The sequence below is a fragment of the Anolis sagrei genome, chromosome 2 (genome assembly GCF_037176765.1).
Source record: "Anolis sagrei isolate rAnoSag1 chromosome 2, rAnoSag1.mat, whole genome shotgun sequence".
In the NCBI taxonomy this organism is placed as follows: Eukaryota; Metazoa; Chordata; class Lepidosauria; order Squamata; family Dactyloidae; genus Anolis; species Anolis sagrei.
This window is the reverse complement of record NC_090022.1, coordinates 249862507-249886949: the sequence shown is the minus strand read 5'-3', so window position 1 is coordinate 249886949 and position 24443 is coordinate 249862507. Positions and strand designations below refer to the sequence as shown.

Below are 24443 nucleotides of genomic sequence, written 5' to 3'. Positions count from 1 at the left end.
CAACTTCATTCTGCATCATATGATGTCTCCCACGGTAGTGAGGAAGGATAGGATAACAGTAAGTTTCATAATTCATATTATGGTAATACTATTAAGAGGTCAACACAAAGGCACAATGTGTACAAGCTATTTAGATCTCTATAGCACATCATTCCATCAAGCAAGATGTTGCAAAAATCAGGTAGGATTAGAAAGCTAGAGGAAGCTAAAAGTGTCCATGTTGTCTTAACATGTAATAGAGGTAGGATCCACACAATTTTCAATAAAGCCTATCAAATAGTATTAAACTATGAAGTTTAATCCAGAGTGTAGCTCCTAGGCTTGCTGGTTGGAGGAAAAACAGAAAAAAATTGTGTCTGTTTTGAAAATACAACTTCCTAGTGCACATTCAGATCTGTCTCCAGTATCCAAAACATATCCAGGAATGACTTAGAAGCAATTTATTGTAGCAATAGTGGGTTACTTGTAGCAAATTATTTTTTAGGAGAAATGGGAGTGAATAACTTACGCTAGCTTTTAAAACAAAGCAATAATTTTTCTTTTAACTGGTAATGCATTTTACATGTTATTCATTGTGGAGGCGAGGGGCATGTTGCAGTCCTCTCACACAACATAATTTTAACACCACGATTCCACTTTAAGTGCCATGGAATCCTGGTATTTGCACTTTAAGGAGAGGTGTTTAGAATTCTCAGCCAGAGAGCTCTTAGGCCTCACCAAACTATCAATCCCCGATATTTATAGGATATAGACATGGTAGTTAAAGTGGAAACACACTGCTAGAATTGTGCAGTGTCAAAGAACTCCAGCTATTCATTTTCAAGAGGTACCCTACTCTTTTTTTTTAAAAAAAAAAAACTTTAAAGAGTATTCAGGTGCACAAAGTTACACAAGTCTTCCTTGTTGCATCAGCTTCATTGGCTGCTAGTCTTTTGCTGGGCAGAAATTCAAAGTTCTAGTAATGAACTACAAAGCCCACTGCAGCTTGGATCTTGGCCATGGGTTCTCAACTTTTTTTGAAGTAAAAATTTCTTGTGGAGCCCCAAGAAATGTTTAGATATGATATGATATATGATATATCAGGTATGGGAAAACTTTTTGACACATTGTGTTTTAAAATTTGACAAATGGGCCGGCCCAGTGGCAGATGAATGGAGAGTGTTTGTGTGAACTAATTGAAAAAAAATGAACAAATTCCTATGCACACTGCACGTATCTCATTTGTAGTGCAAAAAAGGAAGGCAGGAAAGAAAGAGCAATACAATATTTAAAATGAAGAACAATTTTAACCAACATAAGCCATCCAGTCCAACCCTCTTCTGTCATAAAGGAAAAGCACAGTCAAAGCGCCCTAAACAGATGGTCACACAGCCTTTGTAACAACAACTACCCCAGTAGCCATCAACTCAGTTCAGCCATACAGAAAAAGTACAATCAAAGCAAGGGGGTGAGAGGGAAATAGGGTTTTGGAAGCAAGGAAGGCAAGGGGGGAAAAGATCTGGGTAACAAGGAGGTGAGGGATGAAGGCTTTAGGTGGCAAGGGAGGCGGGGGAGGAGAAGAAAGGAGAAGGGGAAGCTTGGAAGAGGAAGAGTAAACTATGATGCCTCTCAGAATGCTTCACGGAGCCCTAAGGACTCCACGGAACACACTTTGGGAATGTTGCTCCAGACTATCTGAAGAACCCTATATCACTTTATGAACCTATTGGAGCTCTAAGATTGTACACAAATATCCTTCCTTCTATTCCACTACTTTCTCATTAGATTTGTTTGGTGGAAACACGAGAAAGGACATTCTTGGTGGCTGCTCCCAGACTTTAGAACTGCTTCCCTAGGTAGGCCACAAGGTCCTCTCCTTGCTCAGCAAGTTACATGTTTTTAATGATGCCAGACTTTTACTAATTGACTGAGGTTGACTTTCAATGCTGTGTGGTGCTGTTTTAAGGTTAGTTTGTTGAATTCTAATAAATATTAATATTTTAAATATTTAATGTTTTTAACTATTAATTGTATATCACACACACACAAACTTAGTGAAGCTTTTGTATGATTTTACAGTGTCTGGTTTTTGAAAGAATGCCAGGATATAAATAAATAATAACATTGGTTGTATTTGGTAAGGACTGAGCAGGTTCAGAATGAAGAAACTTCAGGTTTGGAAATGTGTGGATTGGATAGGATGTAAACATCATAGGAGTAGTAATCAAAAATGAATATAATGAAATCTTAATCTAGTGTTCTAAGAAAAGTTTGAGTAGGGCTAAAAGGCCAAGTGCTCCTTCTGTAATGAGGCTTAATGAAACTATTTCCTTTCATCATACTTATTATTCCATTTAAAGCAGAAAAGAAAAGACAGATTTTGTGTTGATTCAAAAGAGGATGGATATATTGGACATGGAGGTTGAATCACAGGCAGTGTGCCTCCTTCAGATCTAACTTGCATCTTACTGCATTTTGATCTCAATGTCAACATCCATACTTGGTTCTTATTTATTTTGGAAAGCTGTGTTAGAATTGGCTCAGTTACTGAAAATTCCTCCCACCAACTTTCCCTTCTACAGTGCTTTGACAAAGTGTGGGATGTTCTCATTGCCGAGAGAATTACACACCAAATTAATGCTGCCATGAGACCAACTATACCACACTTGGGTTGTTGTAGGTTTTTTCGGGCTACATGGTCTAGAGGCATTCTCTCCTGACGTTTCGCCTTCACTTTGGCAAGCATCCTTAGAGGTAGTGAGGTCTGTTGGAACTAGGCAAAAGGATTTATATATCTGTGGCCTGACCAGGGTGAGACAAAGGACTCTTCTCTGCTAGAGCAAGGTGTGAATGTTTCAACTGACCACCTTGATTAGCATACAATGGCCTGACTGCGCCTGGAGCAAACTTTTGTTGAGAGGTAATTAGATGCCCTTGTTTATTTCCTCTCTGTTGTTGTGCTGTTGCAATTTTAGAGTTTTTTAATACTGGTAGCCAGATTTTGTTCATTTTCATGGTTTCCTCCTTTCTGTTGAAATTGTCCACATGCTTGTGTATTTCAATGGCTTCTCTGTGTAGTCTGACATGGTGGTTGTGAGAGTGGTCCAGCATTTCTGTGTTCTCAAATAAAATGCTGTGTCCAGGTTGGTTCATCAGGTGCTCTGCTATGGCTGATTTCTCTGGTTGAAGTCAGTGGTTCCCTTGATGTATGGCAAGAACACTTTTTCTCTGGGAGGATCTTCATCTTTATTCTTGTGGCTTGTTCTTAGTCTTGCAGCTCTTCTGATGTCTGAGGTGGAGTATCCATTGACCTGTAGAGCCCAGTTGAGGCGGTTCAGTTCATCTTGGAGGAGGTGGGCTTCGCAGATTCTTTCTGCACAGTCTGCCAAGGCTTTAATGGTGCTTCTTTTTTGACTTGGGTGATGGTTGGAGTTTTTATGTAGATATCTATCTGTGTGTGTGGGTTTTCTGTAAACGGTGTGACCCAATTGTTGATCTGGTTTGCGGATGACTAGGACATCTAGAAAAGGCAGTTTTCCTTCCTTTTCTTTTTCCACGGAGCCACGGAGAAGAAGAACTCAACGGGTTCCTGGACCATCTTAACAGTATTCACCCAAACATCCAGTTCACCATGGAAAAAGAAAAGGAAGGAAGACTGCCTTTTCTAGATGTCCTAGACCCAACTGGCCCCCTCTATAGCTCATTTCACTGACAGAGAAGTACCTTTTTCCCAAACTAGCCTTTATGGGATTAGAGATGCTGTTTTTTTTAAAAGGAAATGCTTGTTTAATCTTTTAAAATTCATATTTTAATTGGACATACTGCTTTAGCTATTTTGTTTTAATTTACATTGTAAACTGTTTAGGTACAAATTTGGGGGAAAGCTGGGATATAACGTATATATATAGAAATAATAAAGAAATGAAGTTAAGTTCCCTTCTGCCCTCTTTTTTTTTTTTTGCTCCTTTTCACTGGTTACCTCTTTTCTAACCTGTCCAGCATTAACCAGGAATCTAGGTTTCTTATCTTCACCCCCCTTACTAGTCAACATGATTCTCCTGGATCTCTCAGCAGCTTTTGATACCATTGACCATGGTATCCTCCTGGGTCGTCTCACTGGGATGAGACTGGGAAGAACTGTTCTCCAGTGGCTCTAGTCTTTCTTGGAGGGCCATACCCAGAATGTGGTGCTGGGGGACTCCTGTTCAAACCCCTGGCTGTTGACCTGTGGGGTTCCTCAGGATTCCATTTTGTCTCCCATGCTATTTAACATATAAATGAAACCTCTGGGAGAAATCATTCAGAGTTTTGGAGTACAGTGCCACCTATATGTAGAATGCACTCAACTCTACTACACCTTTCCACCTAATGGCAAGGAAGCTGCCCTGGCCCTAAACTCATGGAGTGAATGAGGACAAACAAATTGAAACTTAATCCAGACAAGACAGTGGAACTCCTGGTCAGTCAGAAGGCTGAACAGGGAAAAGGGATCGGGCTTGTGCTAGATGGCATTACCATTCCCCTGAAGACACAGGTCTATAGTTTGGGGCCCCTCCTGGACTCAGTGCTGAACCCGGAAGCCCAGGTATCTGAGGCAGCCAGGAGGCCTTTGCACAATTAAAACTTGTGTGCCAATTGCACCCATTCCTTAAGGAGTCAGATCTGGCCATGGTGGTACATGCCTTAGTTACATCCCATCTGGATTACTGTAACACGCTCATGGAGTGAATGAGGACAAACAAATTGAAACTTAATCCAGACAAGACAGTGGAACTCCTGGTCAGTCAGAAGGCTGAACAAGGAATAGGGATTGGGCTTGTGCTAGATGGAGTGCTTGGAAACTTCTGTTGATCCAAAGAGCTGCAGCCAGGTTGCTCACTGGGGCCGGCTACATGGAGCAGACAACCCCCCATTGAAGCAGCTCCACTAGCTGGCAGTCTGTTACTGGGCACAATTCAAAGTGCTGATTATGATCTTTAAAGCCCTTGGTGGTTCAGGTCCAGGCTATTCGGCCAGCCACATCCCCTTGTATGAACCTGCCCAGGCCCTGAGATCTTCAGGAGAGGCCCTTCTCTTGGGCCCACCTTCATCTCAAGCTTGGTTGGTGGGAACAAGAGAGCAGGCCTTCTCGGTGGCTACCCCTCGACCCTGGAACTCCCTGCCCAGAGAAGCCAGAATGGCCCCCTCTTTGCTGTCCTTCCAGTGGCAAGCTAAACCCCTTTTATTCAGACAGGCTGTTAAAGATTAAGGTGCTTTAGATCTAGTCAAGGGGTGATGTGATTTTAACTTTGAATATGTTTTGATTGATTTTAACTGATTTTGAATGCTGTTTGTGTTTAATCCTGTTTTAATTTTTGTATATTTGTATATTTTAAATTCTGCGCTAATGCCTTTATGTCAAGCTGCTTTGAGTCCCCTTTGGGGTGATAAAGCGAGGTATAAATAAATACAATAATAATAAACTGGCAGAATTCTAAAAATTTTAAATGTAAATTTTTGAATGTTTCTAATTGTTTTTAACTGTTGTTTAGTTATGATTGTTTAATTTGATGTTCGGCATCTAATGGTTGCCTATTGTAAACCCACCCTGAGTGAGAAGGATGGGGTACAAATGCTTGAAATAATAATAATAATAATAATAATAATAATAATAATAATAATAATTCCCCACTCCCACTCTTTTATCTAGTTTGGTTCATAATGTACATTATTTGTACTGCGTGTGCTGTCTACAATTGTATGCAAAGATTCCCACTCATTTATACTGTTATAGTTGTTTATTTATTTTGAACATAATGGAAAAATGTTTAGGCTTTTGCAAGTAAATAATCAAAACTCCAATTGCTATTAATTATATGGATATGATTACCTTTTCTTGCCAGATTTGCAGCTTCTGAGTGTGGCATACTGGTGACATCTGTGCCGTTGACAGCCATCACAATATCTCCAATCTGGAGACCAGCTTCTTCTGCTGCACTGTCTGCAATGAAATGAGAAGATTGTCTTTATATAGGGACATTTTTTGAATACCAGCCCAACATCATTCATATTATGTAAATATGACCAACAGAGGCTAGAGAGGTTTTCTACATAGGCATTGTGGGAAAGGTGTTCTCATCTCTTTTAATATTTAACAAAACTCACTTGCTTAACATGTCATGCAAGTTGCTCTTTATTTTTCTCCAAGTGTCCTGCTTCTAGATAGACCTGCAGGATAGCTGTTTTGTGAAAGACACAAGTGACAGAATGGCATCAGGAGTCTATATGTGTCAGCTAGCAGTAGAAAAGGGAGACTGTGCAATGTGCAATCATCAATGCACACAAGGAAATCCCCACTCTTTCCACCAATCTAGGATTGGATATAGTTAATACTTTTCTCCAAGCTGGGCAAAGTTGATATTAACGGAGGACTGCTATGACTCAGATGCTTTCTAGGTCAGATCTGGGTATTCTTTGTGGGACACACTAGGCCCATGGGCTGTTAGGGTAGGGTGGGATAGCTAGCTACCATTACGGGAGGAGATCAGGGATATCGGAAAACCTTATCAAAACTGTCAATTATATTGTACATTTTTCCAAGAAAAGTGTACAGTTGTCATTGCTGCTAATCATTTTCTTCATCAACATCATCTCTTGCCTTTTCCCCTTGCCCTGAGACCTAATGGTGGCTTTGAAAATGTTAACTACACACAGCTAGAAGGGCATATCATGCAAAAGGTAAAATATAATTAAAGAATAGCATTAAAAGCATTTGGGACATTTTTTCTCAAGTATTTCCTTGGTATTTGACAGCTATTAATTTTGTTCCCAGTTTACCTAATTTAATTCAGGTGTATATGCATGTGCTTTGATAGGATATCATACTGTCCTCCTTTCGTAGGCATTTGAAGACATAGCTTTTCAAACAAGCTTTTGAGAACGCTTAGTCGTTAGTTGTTCTGTGCAGTACTTGAACATCCTTGCATTTTATCCTATGCTCTCTCCATAGTTTCACTTTCCACTTCTTTCATTCCTATTGTTTACAGCTTGGCCATGTATACAGCCACTGGCTGATGACCTCAGTTTTATTGAGTTAGAATTGATATTTTTATATGCGTATGTGTTTTATTTATTGTATTTTATATTGTGCTTAATTTTTATGTTTGTTTTTGGCACTTCATGCTGTCTGTAAACCACCGCAAGTCCCTTTGGGGAGATGGTGACAGGATATAAGAATAACGTTATTATTATTAAAGTTATTATAGCCTTTGTTTCAATTTATGTTCTTACTCATTGAAAGCTGAAAAATGAAAAGGCAGGTGTACATATAGAAAAGGAACAACATCAGTGTAAATACATAAAGTAGAATAAAGCTATGGGGAGATGAAATAAAAATATGAAGTGATGGTGAGGGATCACATAAAGAGACTGCAGAATTACATTTTGGGGATTAGAATAACAAACTAGACCCTTCCTCCCTTTTGCATAGGGATGATGCATTAAATAGATACACTCTCACTTCATAGGATCAATGTAGGGCAGTCTCAAAACTTTGGTTGCTTTTCTTTCACCATTTTACCACCTTCATTATGCAGAAAATAATAGAGGCTTTATATATATGTGTGTGTGTGTGTGTGTGTGTGTGTATGTGTATGTGTGTGTATATATGTATGTGTGTGTGTGTGTGTGTGTATATATATATATATATATATATATATATATATATATATATATATATAAAGCTGTTGCTGGTGAGATATAAAAGCATGCCTGATCCACACATGCTAAAGTATCTATCTTTGAATTATTGATCGGCAGCTTAAAATGGCATGTGCTTTTCATGGAAAGCCTTATATAAAGTCAGGCTAGGAATAGAAGCAAACTTACATAAGCACGTTCAGTGTGTATATGCATTATTTCACAGTCATTTGAATCCTAGCTGTATGTTCCAGAATCATACCTTCTTCTTCTTAGATATATAATTTTTGTTGTTGTTAGCTTATAATGATCTTATGGTGAATCTATCATTGGGTTTTCTTAGTAAGATTTGTTCAGAGGGTAGGCTTTCCAACAGAAAATTGAGGTATTCCAGCATTGGTTCCATATAAGATGCTGACCGCAGAGACTAGAGTCAGAGAGCTCAATCCAAGTGCTTTTCTAACTACCAAGTAGTTTCTTATTTCCTATAAATCATTGGCCTTTGTTGTAATTTTGACCATATCTTCCTACCAAAACTTTGCATGAAGTTATAAGCCACAGAAGAAAACATCACGGGCAGTGCCTACATCTTTTAATTTATATGCAAATCAACCAGAAATGTTCCTTTATCAATTATAAATGGCAGATTAGTGGAGAATCATTGAATAATGCCAGGTGCTTTGTGCAGGCCATATTTCAGAAAAAGGAAATGGCAAAACTACCTTTGCATATTCCTTGTCTAAGAAAACTCTATGAAAAATTAATGGGGTCACCATATGTTAGCAGGTGACTTGGTACAATCACGCACATACACTTCTCTTATCATTTTCCACACACCGGTATGTGTCATGTGTATGACTACCACAAAAATCTTCTATAAAACAGAAAATATGCTTCATATCATCAATAATAAAAGGAGCAGCGGAGACTTGTTGAAAAACCCTCTGTGTCTTTGCCTCAAGGCAGTCTGTCATCATTAATTCATTGATGACAGAGTGCCTTGGCTTTCCAGGCTTTCTTTGAATAGACTGTCATAAAAGTTACTTTGATTTTTTTCAGAAGAAAAAGGAATTTTAGGGATATCACTTACTGGTGTCCACTTCAGTCACCAAGATTGGCTTTGAAAACTGGATTCGGAATCCCCAGGGGTAATCCCCAGTTCCTTTCGCAATCCTCACAGTTCTTTCACGAACTTAAAATTAAAAACAAATAAGCCCATGTCAAATAATAAATTCATATATAGCTGAAATATTCAGCTACTCTACAGATTTATTTCCAACAAGCAGATCTTTGTGTCTAACCAGAAGAAATTTTGAATGACAAAACCACTTCATCACATTAGGGAGGGAAGTGTGTAGCAGAGGAGAGCAGAGAAGAGTTCAGTCTTATTCAGTTTTTTTAATGAAACGGAGAATGGTATGGACCTTGGGAAACTATAATCTCCCTCCTGGGGGGTGGAGTCCTCCCCCAGGAGGACTCCATCACATGGAGCCATGGCATTTAAAGTGGGGTGCAGGGGCATTCATTCCATACTGTAAATGCATCAAGAGAAGGGTATGGATCTTGGTAAACTATGACTCCCAGGACTGCACAGCATGGTGATATGAAATAATAATAATAATAATAATAATAATAATAATAATAATAATATTTACCTCACTACCTCACTATTATTATTATTATCACTATTATGTACCTCACTATTATTATTATTTACCTCACTACCTCTGAGGATGCTTGCCATAGATGCAGGTGAAACGTCAGGAGAAAAATTGCCTCCAGAACATGGCCATATAGCCCGGAAAAACCTACAACAACCCAATAATAATAATAATAAAGTGCAGATGCAACCAGAGAAGGGTATGGACCTTGGTAAACTATAACTCCCAGGACCGCATAGTATGGAGCTATGGTATTTAAAGTGGGGTTCAAAAGCATTTATTCCATAGTGTAAATGCAGCAAGATAAGGGTATGGACTTTGGGAAGCTATAACTCCCAGGACTGCACAGCATGGAGACATGGCATAATAATAATAATAATAATAATCCTCCTCCTCCTCCTCCTCCTCCTCCTCCTCTCCCAGCTTTCCCATGTAACACAAGGCACAGACATCACAGAAGGAAGAGAAGGAAAGGACCGGAAAGGGTATTTTTTTTAAAAAAGAAATTGTTCTGGCAAAGTAAAAACTCAGTGAGCAAAAGGTAATGCTTTCTCTAACAAGGGTACTTTTGGCTCCTCCCACAGCTTCCCCTCCCAAACATTGGGGAAATGTTTCATTGTAAACCTGGGAGCAACTAATACCATCACATTACACAAATGACCAAACATCCAGATGATTTCAAAAATCCACTTCACTAACACCGCATGAAACATTTTAAAAGAATGCTGGCCCTCATGCTTAAAATACACAAAGAGTGCTCTATCCTACACTTGAAGCCAAACTAATGTGATGACAAGAGTGGCTTCCCGGATTTTAAGTGTAGCACTCAGTGGAATTTAGTAAATGTGATGAAGTGGAACAAAAGGTGTACTACACAGTCACAAACTTTGTATTTCTTAATAATTTGTGTTAATGAAAATCTGTTTCTTTTTTTTTTGTTCTTAAGAGTGAATTATTGCCAATCTTAGGCAATAATTATGTACTAACTTTTCTGGGAGTCATCAATCACATTGAATTCAATGGGCTTTACTTCTGAGTGAGCATGGGCAGGTCTGCAATGCCAGGACTGTTTTTTTTTTTAAAGGATTCTGGTAGTAATATGACTAATTCCCAAAGTGAAGCTTGTTCATTGTAGTCCCTCTAGACCAGGCATGGACAAACTTCGGCCCTCCAGGTGTGCTGGACTTAAACTCCCACAGTTCCTAACAGTTGGTAAGCTGGCTGGGATCTCTGGGAGTTGAAGTCCAAAACACCTGGGGGGCCGAGGTTTGCCCATGCCTGCTCTAGACTATCCTTCAGTTCAAATTGTCATATTGGGCATTCCGGCTTAGATCCCTATTTAATCATGTTTTGGGTGGACTCGCTGCAATTTTCAATTGTAATTGACATTTCATTGATTCCAATGGGTCTACATTACATGTGAGAAAATTGCAAACCATCACTTCCTCAAGGCCACTTCAAAGTGCTCTAGCTCTCATTTTTTAAACATTGCAGTAATTTTTGGACAGATTTTGCAACCAGGCCAAAGGCATGAAAATAATTTCATACCACCCAATAAGTACCCCAGCACTTCTGATCACCATTTTGAAATGAAGTTCAGAAGAAAATTGAGATATCTATGCTTTGTGCTGGAGAGAAGAGTGGCATTTGTAGAGAGTGTTGACCCCTGAATCCCACCCAGATTTCCACTCTAATCTACAGGAAGGGCACATCTGACCACTTAGGCTGGTGTGTGCATACATCAACTGATACACGGGGCTGATCTGGCTTAACCTGTGGCAAAGCTTCTTTGATGTGGCCTTGCTTTGGGTTAAACTAACTCAGGAGAAAATCAGAATTGTATGCTGGGATTTTGCTTTTCCCCTGAGTCAAGACAACTGAGCCAATTCCTAACTGGAACCAGCAGCAGTTGTTTTGATTGTCACTCATGTTCCTTGTTCTCAGGTGGCCCAGGGACATGGGATGGCAGTAGCCTGTTGTCTCTCCCTCCCCCCATGTTGTTATTACTACCAGCCATGACACTCCTACCTTCCTTTTCATGAGTGCTCTTGCTAATATCAGGTAGAGTACCTGCTGATTGAGTGGCATAGGAAGAAGGAGAGGGATTTTCCCTCATCCCAGCTTCCTTAGATACATGGTGCTCTGGCAGATAGACAGAGCCCATAAGAAGATAGGTGGGGGTGGTGTGGTGGATGCTCAGTGGTGCTGATCCGTGTTGATGCAGTTAGGCAGTCAGAACTCCCTGCCTTCTCCAAGGCAGTTCAGGGAGTCCCAATCAGACCACCAGGGGAGACCAATCTGGCGTCCCAAATGCCAGATCAGTCAATCAGAGGAAAACAATGGACAGCAGATTATTGTGCCCTTGACATATTGTAGTTGAAGTATTTCATAAATATTCCCAAGTTATTATCCCACCTAAATTTGGTGGCCCTCATACATTTTGCTACCTGCACTGCTAAAAAATACTGTATGTAAGGGTGAGTTAGGTCATTTGGAAAACAATTCTCAAAATTACTTAGTAAGTATGTCTAGTGGTCTTCAAGTCTTGTTGATGCTAGATTTGTAGATCAATAAAAAGGATATTTCTGAACTCTGGCTGACACACACACACTTACCAGCTACTGGCCTCGGCCTTTTGCTAAGACACCTGGGGCTATTATCTGGACTGGCATCATCCCCTCTGAAAACCCAAGAAGTTGAATGAAAGATCTCTGTGTAGAAACCTCTCTCCTCACTTTCACTACGCAGACCTAGATCCAGTGAACGACCATCTTCTGAGTTTACTGCAAAGAGACAATAAAAATTACAACATATATTTGTGTACATCAGTGGCAAAATCTCTGAGCAGCTGACATTGCTGTGTGATATGGAGAATATATATTTGACCATATGAGACCCGAGACCATGTAAAAAAAATAATAATAATGTAAGGAAGAACTGGAATTAGATTAAGGTTGAAAATAAAAAAAAATAAAAAAGAGGAAAATTGAGCTTATGTTTACAATTTTTAAGTGGTATGGTCATAATTTTGAGTCAAAAAACATTACCTATTTTGACTGTGCACACTAAGTCTGCTAAGGTTATAGCAAAACAAAGAAGATTTTAGTATTAACGCCAGAAAATTTATCCTTCCTTTCCCCTGGAATGGTTCTAAAGTGGCATTTTGAACTACAAGTCTCAAGTGTCACTTTTACAAACTCTGCTTATAAATATAGAAACTTTTGGTGGGAGGGGTTTCCTAGCCCAGATTGTTTCAGGTCTGCAAATCCTCTGTTTTCTGAGGGCCACAGCAATGCATGGCCGGTTACAGGTAGTAGTCAATAAAACAGAAATAGATGTTTTTCTGAAATGCCCTGCCTTTCTCCATTATCCAGCGGATATTGGCAATTTGGTCTCTCATTCCTCTGCCTTTTCTAAACCCAGCTTGTATATCTGGAAACTCACTCTCCATGTATTGTTGGAGTCTGCCTTGCAGGATCTTGAGCATTACCTTAATGGCATGTGAAATAAGTTCCACTGTACGAAAGTTTGAGCATTCTTTAGTGTTTCCCGTTTTTGGTATGGGGATATAAGTTGATTTTTTCCAATCCAATAGCTATTCTTGTGTTTTTCATATTTGCTGGCATATGGCATGCATCACCTTGACAGCATCATCTTTCAAGATTTCAAACAGTTCAGCTGGGATCCTGTCATCTCCTGCTGCCTTGTTATTAGCAATGCTTCTTAAGGCCTATTCAACCTCACTCCTCAGGATGTCTGGTTCTAATTCACTCACCACACGTCAAAGCTATCTTCTATATTATTATCCTTCCTATACAGATCTTCTGTATAGTCTCGCCACCTTCTCTTGTTCTCTTCAGCTTCTGCCATCTTTGTTTTTTGTTATGCCCATTTTTGACTGAAATGTACCTCCAATGTTTCTAATTTTCTGAAAGAGGTCTCTTGTCCTTCCCATTCTGTGGCTTCTTTCACTTCCATGCATTGCTTGTTTAAAAATAGTTCCTTAGCTCTTCTGGCTAACTTCTGGAATTGAGCATTTAATTGGGTATATCTCCCCCATGACTGTTTCTTTTTGCTTTCCTTCTTTCTTACATACAAGGCAACAATCTTGCCTTCTTAGTTTTCTTTTTCTTTGGGACATACTTTGTTGCCGCCTCCTGAACAATGTTGCAGACTTCTGTCCATAGTTCTTCTGGTGCTCTATTTATTAAATCTAGTTCCTTAAATCTATTCTTCACGCCCATCATTTGCCATTAAATCTATGGCTGGGCAGTGATTTGAACCAATTTCGTTCAGTACAAAGTTCAATTTGGGTGTCATACAACAATAAAATTATATTTTTTATTAGTATGTACATAAAAAATTATTTGCAAGTTCAGGGTTTTGGAGGAATGTGATGTTCTTCAACTCAACCCTGAGTGAGTTACTTCTTCTTCACACTGTCACCACAGGACTTTTTTATTTTTACTTCTTTCTCTGTGGGCTAGAATTATACAACTAACCAGAGTTCAATATACTTGGAAGATGATCATTTATCTCCTTACTTTTGTGTGTTCAAAGTTAAGTGTACAGGAAGAGAGTTGCAGTGCCGGGAGGGACCTCAGCAGGCATTCATTAGTTTCAACCCAATGAGCATGACCAATTGGGAATACAAAACAAGTACTTTTAGGAAACAATGTACACCTTACCATATACCTCAAGCTGGTGTAACTTGTGACTTGCTAACCCAAATATACAATTTACTTGCCAGGTGCTTAGCAACTCTCACCCTGTTTTGGCCTCAAAAAAACAGCAAACTAAAAACATGGCAGATATGATGCATTCAACTTGACTGATCTCTTCTAGAGATTTCATGGACACTGGATCAGAAGAAATTTGTTGCCACACAATCTCATATTTTATCATTTGCTGGATTCTAAATCTGGGACCAATTGAGAAATTATATACCAGCATATAAACAAAAATGTTATTCACACTTTCAAGTTTACTCCATCACAGTGAAGCTCCACTGATTTTGTTAGTAATACGTCCATTCAGTCTTTGACCTTCTCAAACAAGCATTCAGGTGCACTTATATTGCTCAGGAAAGAAGAGGAGGTTTCTGGAGATTTAGTATTACAAGGCAACATTTGGAGATGCTTGCTAATGACAGGAATAGAAACTGGCAAGCAAGAGGGGGTGCGTGGGAGGGGGAAAAAGTGAATCTAAAATAAGCATCAACTGATGCTTGCAAGCTTTAAGCCTTCATATTAATCTTGATTCTTCAGCAAAAGTGGGAAAAAAAATCAATATATCAAATTTTCAAATTATTGTATTAATATTCCTTCCACAGTTACCTTCCACAGTTAGCCTGTTAAATTAGAACCAGAAACACCTTTTTGGGGTCATAATATAATATTAAAAATGTATTCCTATTCTGAACACAGGAATGTCCTCATTTTTGTCTAACACGTTCCTACAGTGTCTGATGACCTCTTCTCATTTAGAAGAGTATGTTAAAGTGTGTAACAGAAGGTAAACATTTCTCGGTGGCTCACTTTTAAAATGCCATTTTTTCTTCTTTTTGTTAACTCACTCGTAACAAGTAACATAATCTTAGCTTACTTGGATCATGGAACGGAACATGACAAATATAGACTTTCACACAAAAGCCCACACAAACTTACCTTTCTGCCTTCCTTTTGACCACTGAAGGTCCATGTGTAAGAGAGCTATCTTTGTCAAGATCCACAGCCTTTAAAGCCTAGTGATTACTGTTTATGGTTTCTCTGTGTAAAGACAGAGAGGGAGTTTCCCAGGAGCAGATTTGATCATATGGATGAGTGATTCACAGATAATTCAGTCACTCAGACAGCGCTCATCAACATAACATAGTATTACATAAGGTACCACAACATTCATGATATGGCACTTCTAAATAGCAACAAGTTGTTATGAACGTCATGGTTTCATGTAGTAGGCAGTACACACTTTACTAAATATATAATTCAAATAATTATGAAATATATCAAGACCTGAGCTTTTTACTCCCAACCCAGTGAGACGTGCTATTAAGTTTCACATAGACATTCCTATACCTGTTACCCATTATAACAGTACAGTCATTCATTCACATTTGAGGGTTTGACATTTGTGGATATGATTATTTTCTAGATTGGGTCAATATGTTATTTTTAGGAATCTCCAGGTCTTCCAGCATGACTCTATGGTCAATGTCAAGCAGAGGCTGACCATGGAGTCATGCTGGAAGACCGAGGGTTCCTAAAATGCATGCCCTTCAGCATTTTGCCACGGGGCATCCAAATGACACCTTGGGGAAAAACAAATTCCTTTGGGACAAAGCAGGAAAACCCTGCTTTGCCCCAAAGTAATTTGACAGCTGGAAGACCCAGGTCTTTCCAGCTCTGGGCACTCTGTGGATTGGATCCAGAGATTGCGTTGTGCAACTTCTGGTGCCCATCCACACAGCTGTCTTGGGTTTCTTGGGCTCCTGGAGTTCAACAAACCCAAGACAGCCCCCCCTCCCAAAAACCCTTTAAAAAGCCTTTAAAAAGAAAATAATTTACCCGGCCACTATTACCATGCTGCTGGACCTCTCCTGATGCATATAAATGACATGTCAGAAGAAGGGGGGGGGGGGGAGGAGGAAAATCGCTCCTGTCCCCCTTCTTGTGACACATCATTTTTTTTTGTGCCAGAAGAGCTCTGGAGAAGAAGGAATGGCAGTCTAATAAGTTTTTTTCTTTTAAAAGGCTTTTCGGGGGTGGGGGGTTTGTTTTGTGTCAGGGTGTCCTACTGGAAGGCCTGGCAGGGCATCTGGACAAACTCCCAGGAAAGCGTGGATGTTGGGGGAGGTGTGTGGACACCCGAGTGAGTGTGGGTTTAAGCCCTATGTGAAACCACCCCTAGAGATACATAGAGAGATGTTCCTTCAGATGAAAAAAATAGCATTCCTTTATTCGCATTTTCCCACTTTCTGCCAATGCGGGGTTCACTGAATATCTGTGGAAGATTTCTATTGTACAGGGCATCTTAGAAAGTGACAACATAGGGAGACCTTCTAAGATCAAATGTATTTGCTCATAATTTTTATTCTTACTTGTGGTTATGTTGGCAATGATTAATTATGTGTTTTAGGCATATCACTTACTTTCCCTTGCTTACATTGGTTATGTATGTTTATCTCGTAACAGTTACAGACCAAGAGACAAAGATGCTGATGTGTGTGAGCTGAAACATTTGCTGTGCCCAAGACTTTTGAATTCCCACTTGGGGAACACAACAGCACTCAGTTTAAATTCATGTAGGCATTTTAAGTTGAATGTTTTCCCTTGAGACACCAGACCAGTGTATTCGGCATACTTTTAGACAAGTGAAAGAACAGCAGACGTAATAATGAGATAGAGCAATAACTTTGCCCCAGGGGTGATGAAGGATAATCAATTCAGTAGAAGTAAGTCACAGGGGAAAATGTGAAGAATTGTTCATACATGCACATCTCCAGAGAGAGGGAGGGGGACACAGAGGTACAGAAGACATCCTGTATCTAACATATCCTCTTCACATTTTTAATTATAGGTAAGGAAGTGTGTGTTTTAGGGTTGGTTAAGTTGTTACAGAAGCTTCACAGCTAAACAGGGACTTTCCAGAGTTCTCTGTATCTATGGGATTATGTTAAAGTACCTCACTGGTTTCTTACTCTTTGGAAGTCCTTATTCAGCTGTGAAGCTTCTATTAAAAATTAACTAATCCCACATACATCCACTTCCTTATCCAAAATTAAAGATGTGAGGAGGACATGTTAGATGAGAACACAGGCCATTTTAGATGTAACATTACTGTAAATAAACCAAAATTCAGCAGCCTGGCTCCATGCCTATATTTTTCCGATTCTTTTGTGTTTGGTTTGAATCATAAATCCCTATTATATCTAGACAATTGGGACCAAAACATACACTGCACTCATGTTACCAATTCTCAATTTCTTCTAGAAGAAATTTGTTCAAAATTCTTTGGGGAACGTCTCCTCATTAGCACTGCAAATGTACTTAATACTTACTTGATCCTTCTGTGAGAGTGCTGGTTATGGAACTTGCTCCAGCTGAACTTCCCCTTTTGCTGTTTTTGAATTGTTTCCTCCGTAGGGCCCAGCGATCTATGGGTTCTTCCTGAATGCATTCGCTAATACTTTCATCTCTTGATACTTGCTCACTGGATAAGGTTATGCTTGTGTTTTCTAATGCTATTCCTACATTTTGTAGGAGAAAAATATATAGATAATTTATAAGGTTCATCATATTACAAAACATGCTGTCGTTCATGATCTTTCACATAGGATTTGGAACAGTTACTTCTCGAACTACAACTCTTTCAATCTCACAGCCACCACGATGTAACTTTTCTTAACTCTGATTTTATGCACTTTAGGATGAAATACTCAATGAGAAAATTTAAGAAGTACAGTATTGTGAGAACGTTTTATCAATTAATTTAATAATTTAGTCTGCAAGTTGCCCTACATTGGTTGGAAGCAAGTCTCCTTGAACTAGGAGGATAGTCCTTTGAGGTAAACATTGATGGCAAAATAAGTCTCACAGGGCCACCTGCATGCAGATAGCCTAATTTGTCTGCTGAGGAGCAATTGTGTTCAATAGATAATGAATATTGATTTAATATTGTTGTATATTCAGCCACCTTATTCAAAAAGCATTTTTAGCAGATGTCATCTACAGTGAATTAAGTGTCTGTGAACATCTATACTTTATTGAAGTAAATAATTTCAGGATGGACTTTTAAGCGAGAACGTATGTTTTAGTAGTGTACAAATGGAGACACTGTTCTTTTTCACCAAAACAGAAAGATACCACACATATCATACATCATTTTCTCAATGAGAAATAATAGCCATAGCATCATATTTCTCAGAAAATATTGAAAATTGCATTACAAATAGAGTTTTATCCTTAATATGAACAAGGACACCTACTCTCTGTGTCTTCCTTAGGTCTAAAACTAATTTCTGGTTCCAAATAGAATAGACCTACTGAATTGACTGAATTACACAGCAATGTAGATGCAACTGATTCAATGACTGAATCAACACGTCAAAAACTCTGGTTGGGACTGACAATTACATTTTGGCCATGGAGTACTCAACTCTTCCATATTTTTTAAAAAAATGTAATTATGCTCAGAGCAGACCCACTGGGACAGGTTACTCATGATTTATATCAGTTTCATCAAGTAGGATCCAATCTATATAAATAAAAATTTAATGTTTGTTTGTGGGATTAACATAACTCAAAAACCACTGGGCAAATTGACACCAAATTTCGACACAATACACCAATCAGGCCAACAAGTGACCATCACTCATAAAACACCAAAAAACACATAGGAAGGGACTTAAAAGGCCAAAAAAAGCAAAAAGATGCTACACCGCATGTGTCAGCCATTGTCAGCCATTTCAAATTATAGCTACACTTGTTATGTTTTAAAGTGTTACTTTAAATCAAGATAACATTTATTTATATACGTATATTAGGAACTACACCATGCGACACAATCTTCAAAATGATTTTTTGAATTATAAAATCTCGACCCTTTTGATATTGGTTTTCATGTCCATTCTACTTCTATCTCAGCTGGAAGTAAACTAGAAATGCATTGGAAGGACATTAAGCTATCTTTCACTAGACGTAAATAAATAGTTTTTCTGTTGTAAAAGGTATATAATAGCATGAAGAAGGCAAATGCTATTTATTTATATTATATGAACTATATCTTATGGGATCGCTGATGTATCAAGAATTTATAGTGGCTGACAACAGCAATTGTTTCAATAATTAGAAAGTCCCATAAAGTTCATTCTTCAGCACGTTCTTCTCTACTTCACCAGGTCTTTCCCCACAACAATATCTAACCATAATGATTTCTCTACATCTTCATGGCATGAAATGGATCTATTTTTTGTCTTATGCTTCCATATTTAGATAGGTTTGCGAAAACATTTATCTAAAAGCATTATAAAATGTGATAGGCTAGCAATTGTGCTACAACTTTCATTTTTTCCAACACATTCTAAAATTTCTCTCAATTGTGAAATGTTTGGATTTGTTACTTTGGTTTGGCAATATTCAGATATACAACAAAAACTTGTAATAAACTCTGGCCATCCCTTGAAGCTCCACATTTCAGGGAAATAATAATAAATATTTTAATTTGAGTGAAGCTGTCTTTGAGTGAAGTTTCTATCATCTGCTAATGGTGGAAGCCATATACATACACAGAATTATGGAACTCTCAAAAACATAGTAAAAAAAAAAGACTGGATAGGACAAAAATAAAAGGAGCTTATTAACAATGCATTATCCCCAACCTAAGGTTATCACCATCAAAAGAGGCTCAATTCTCACTGGACTATCATAGCCTCCCTTGAACCATTGCTTAAGATATACTCACTCAAACAACTTTATATTTTCTAAATCTGAGCGTTCTCCAACCCTTTTCTTTCGTACAAGTTTTTTGGCAACAAAAACAACTGCCCTCAGTTCTTGGATACTTGAATGATTTTATTGATCTAGAAGCATTATTCATTTACTTATTTTGTAATTTTGAATTTGTATTTCATTTTCAAGATCAGTGAAGTCAACATCTAATTGAAACATCATGTGGGTATATTTCATCTAGGGCCAACTTTCAGAAGGGTAGCTTCATTTTGATCATACATGGTATTCTACGCTTGCTATTTAAATTTATTTAATATTTATTTTATTCAAAACTCATGTCCTGTTCAAAATATATACTGTTATTTGATTTAAAAAAGAAATTCAAATTGACAAATAAAAGAATCATAAATTTAGGAGAAGACGCCCGAAGACCTTTGAACTGAAATTTCCTGTGCATTAGAGTTACAACAGAGTGCAGGATTTGAAAATGAGCAAAGTTCATTAGAAATAACCAGAGTTGCACAATAGTTTAAACACTTGAGTGCAAGTCTTGAGACCAAGGTTCAAATCCCCATTCAGTCATGACAACCCACTACTGGGTGAACTTGTGCAAGCCACGCTCTCTCAGCCTCAAAGGAAGATGATGGCAAGACCCCTCTGAATAAATCTTGCTAAGAAAAGCCCACGATAGGTTTGATTAGGGTCACTAAAAGTTAAAAAACAACTTGAATGCACACAACATCAGCAAAAGCTTTCTAGCTGTCAAAATTCTAAGATCTTAATTTATGGAAGCATATTTTCTGTAGGATCTAAAATTACTCACCTGAATGTTGGACCTGGATTTTGGGCGATAATGTGACTGGATTATGGTGTACATCCACCTTTATTTCTCTTTGCATTTTAAGATTTTCACAGCTGAGTTTGAGTAACTCTGGCACTTCATCTTCAACTGAATGTGCTTCACAGTGACTGGATAGGGATTCATCTTGGCTGCTGGAGTCCATTTCTGGTGCTTCTGTGAGAAATGTACCAACCAAATGTTGCTCATCTTCTACATTGTTGGAAACCGAAGTGTCCTGAGCAGAAATATCTTCATGTATAGAATGTGTGCGGATGATTTCAGACATTTCCTGCACTGTAGTAAAGCTTTGGAAGTCATTATCCAGTTCTGGTTCCTCAACATCTAATAGAGGTGACATAAAAGTTTCCCTTATACTGCAGGGCCGTATGGACTCCTTTTTCATTGTCACATCTAAAGAATCTGCAATAGTCTTGTTGTCAGCTCGAATAATGAGTTTTCGTTCTAGTTCTCCAGTTATTACAGTCATAACTGATCCTCGACGTTTCTTTGTTATCCCTTCAGATTCTTTAGGATTTAGCTGAGTGTTTCTATCAGGTTGCAGAACTGGGTGTTCATTTTGAATGCAATTTGTAGGAACTTTAGGAAAAATGTTACTGTGATCTGTACTTGAACTTGATGGGTGCCTGGAAATCAAGCCACCTTGATATACTGGTGCTTTGCTTTCTAAGTCACAATAGGTTTGAACTTCATGGTGAATCTCACTACCAAGTTCACCTTTGGCAAACTCAGTATATTCCTCAAACATATCTAATCGTATGAGAGGCTCACTTGATCTGCGTTTCTCCTTTTGTTCTCTACTTGAACTAGCAAGGGATTGAAAATCTTCCACAGCCATCTGGTCGATTTCTCTACAGTCCTCCATCAATTCAAAACAATGATCCATGAAAAATGCACTGCTTAGTTTTCCTTCCAGCTCAGCATGGTATACAGTCATGTCATAGTCATAAGAGGTGAAGGCATAGGAGCATGAAGATTTAAGGTCTCTGAGATTACTGAGCAATGATGTGAAACTGGATGAGAGCTCTGCACTGCTGATAGTTGCATGGTGGCTCTTAGTGCAAATACTTGATGGTTTGCCTGGCTTGGGCAGGACTTTTAAGGATAAAGATGGCATTGAATAAAAACCTGAATCTCTTCTAGGGGAGAATGACGACAATATATCAACAGAAGTGGCTGGGAAAGAGTATCTTCTTGAGGTGCTTGCTTCCATATGTGAGACTACCATAATATTCCTTGTATCAGTCAGGCTAGTGTTCCTTATTTGGTGCACATCACTCATTCCATTAGGCTTATTTCCAAAATGGGTTTCACTGGAACTGTAATCATCTTGAGGAGGTTCTCCAGTATAACTAAATTCTGAAAAAAACATGTCCTTACAGAAATCTTTTGCATTGGCATACCCCATCATTTCACCATCTTTCTCCTGACACAAATCAACTCTGCCATCATTATTTAAGGCAACTGAGACTGTATCAGGTACGTTCTTATCGTCTGCCAGACTTAAGGAAACACCCTCAGTTGTGGAAGTCTCTTCAGAGTCAGCAAACTCATCTGGTGGAGGAATAAGTGCATACCACTCTGGGCATATGTAACTTGTGAATGATTCTTCTTTCTCCTGAAAACTGAAGTCTGATTCAAAATCTGAATTGTAAGATGCCTCTGTTGCCGAATAATCAGTATCCTGGGCAAATTCATTTCTATAATTTGAGATGCAAGCTTGACCACATTTCTTTTTTTCATCACCAGGTTCAATACTGACTGTTAATTTCTGCTTCCCATTGATACATTTTACCTTGATTTCCTTTCCAACAATAGATACTTTCACTAAAGGATTTTGGTCACTGGCAACTTGGATTGCGAATTTTGATGGTATTTCATGTTTTCTAGAAAAATCAGTAGTAGGATTACAGGCTTTCTGCAACTTACAACAGTGCTTCCTGTGATACCTTCTTTTCTTATGGTTTTTCCATTTTTCAGCCACAATTTCTGCTCCAGTATCAAACAATGAATTTTTGCTCACTTCTAATTTTACATTGAAGGAACCACATTTCACTTCTGCAGCAAATGCATTCTCTGACTGATGACAGTGTACAGTTTTTGAAATGTGTTCCATGGTTGCTTTCCCATTTGATGTGGTTCTTGATTCATCAGTGTTCACCATTGCTAAGACATCTTGCTCACTAGGAAAACCCAAAGGACACTCTTTTTCTTGTTTTCCTTCTTTTGCACTGTCACATGTATAATCTTGCTCTTCATTTTCAAAGCTGTCTCTGTCACCTATTTTCACACACTTTAATTTACAAGAATGTGTGTTTTTATCCGGTTCTTCTATGTCCATGGCTTCATTCACAGTAGTTTTTGATGGATCCTTGCCTCCTCTGTTTTCAACATCTACATTTTGCTGACATCTGCAGAGGTTAGGCAGATGTTCATCTAAAAAGATGTGGAAAAATAACAAAATTGCTACTGTCTTTAGGTTTTAATGACTCAAAGACCTTATTTACCATCTTAATGCAGCAAAATTATGCCAATAATTTATCGTGACCCACCCACATTTTTTCTTCCATCCTAAGTACTCCTAAGTATATATCCATAGTTGTGATTAATTTGATTACATGCAGTATACTTACTGATGAGACAAGAGAAGCATGAAAGATATACAAGATGGGAGGAAGTAGAATGGGTGTAAGGGCCAGGGAAGGTGACACTAGTTTAAGAACTTTCATAATAACTCATTAGCTTAACCATCAAAATATTCAAAGAAAGCAGGCCATACACCCAGGCTTTATTTTTGCTTGCCTCCTTCCTGATATTTTTTTCTTTCATGGTCACATTTGCAAAATGAAAGTGCACACCAAAAATAAAAATAAAAATAAATTGTGTGTGTGTGTGAAAGAGAGTATGTTTGAAGGATGACAAAGGAGAATAATTTGCACACAGATTCCATTTCAATTATCGGGAAAATTAATCTTGCAGATTTTGGGTATCAACCAAAAAGCCTTCAGAAATGAAGTGGAAGGGCAGAGCTGAGAATCCCGTGACAGACAGGAGGAGGGAACGAAGAGATTTGTATGTATATATCATGGGAAATTATTCCTCTGTCAAATTACTGCTGTTCTACAGCCATACTACACATCTTGCATCAGCTTCTGTAAACAGCAAAATGTTTGGAAGGGTTCATTTTTTGAAATGAAGCATATATTTATAATGTATGATTCCTACCCTCTCCTAGTATCCCCTCCCCCCCTTAATGTGGTACATGCTCATTAGGCTCAGCTGCTTCCACCATTCAAACAATGAACATAATTTGCTTTACTTGAAGGCAGCTGTGTTTCCTTTGGCCCATGTAACCTGCCTGTATGATTGTGTCAATAATAAATAAGATGTCATTAAAATATTCAAACAATGTTTGACACCCAAAATAAATGGATTGTTGTGATTCTAACAACGTAAGCCAGTTGGAAACTCCTATGACTTGTCTTTCTTGTCCCTTCACTCAATGATCACTTTTCATTTTAGTATACAGCTGAACAATTAGTGAAATTGGTGTAGCAGGAGCGTAAGTTGCATGAAAAACATGCTGTTGTCTTTTGACAGCCTGCACTGTACAAACAAGTCTTGATTTTCTTGGTCTGCTATTCCTGATTCTCAATTGACCACTTGTTTGGGGCACAGGACTCATTACTAGGAGTAATTCGGCTGTTCCATAATATTTCTGGTATGGATTACTTCTGTGTAACTAGAATTCCTAGAATTGAAGTAATATCTGGATCTGGTTTTCCAGAGGCTTTTTCACTCTAAACAATTATAGCACTA

General features: G+C 38.4%; 1 protein-coding gene across 7 annotated transcripts in view; it reads right to left on the bottom strand.

Moving 5' to 3' along the window:
* The window catches only part of LOC132767182 (uncharacterized), a 63873-nt gene that overhangs the window by 24966 nt on the left and 14464 nt on the right, over positions 1-24443 (bottom strand). For all 7 annotated transcript variants that reach the window (XM_060761867.2, XM_067464501.1, XM_060761868.2 and 4 more), the window contains 5 exons: positions 20589-23060; positions 17377-17565; positions 11933-12100; positions 8747-8848; positions 5849-5959 (listed from right to left, as the gene is read on the bottom strand). In XM_060761867.2, coding sequence (XP_060617850.2) covers positions 5849-5959; positions 8747-8848; positions 11933-12100; positions 17377-17565; positions 20589-23060 — 3042 coding nt within the window. The remainder of the gene's footprint in view (positions 1-5848; positions 5960-8746; positions 8849-11932; positions 12101-17376; positions 17566-20588; positions 23061-24443) is intronic.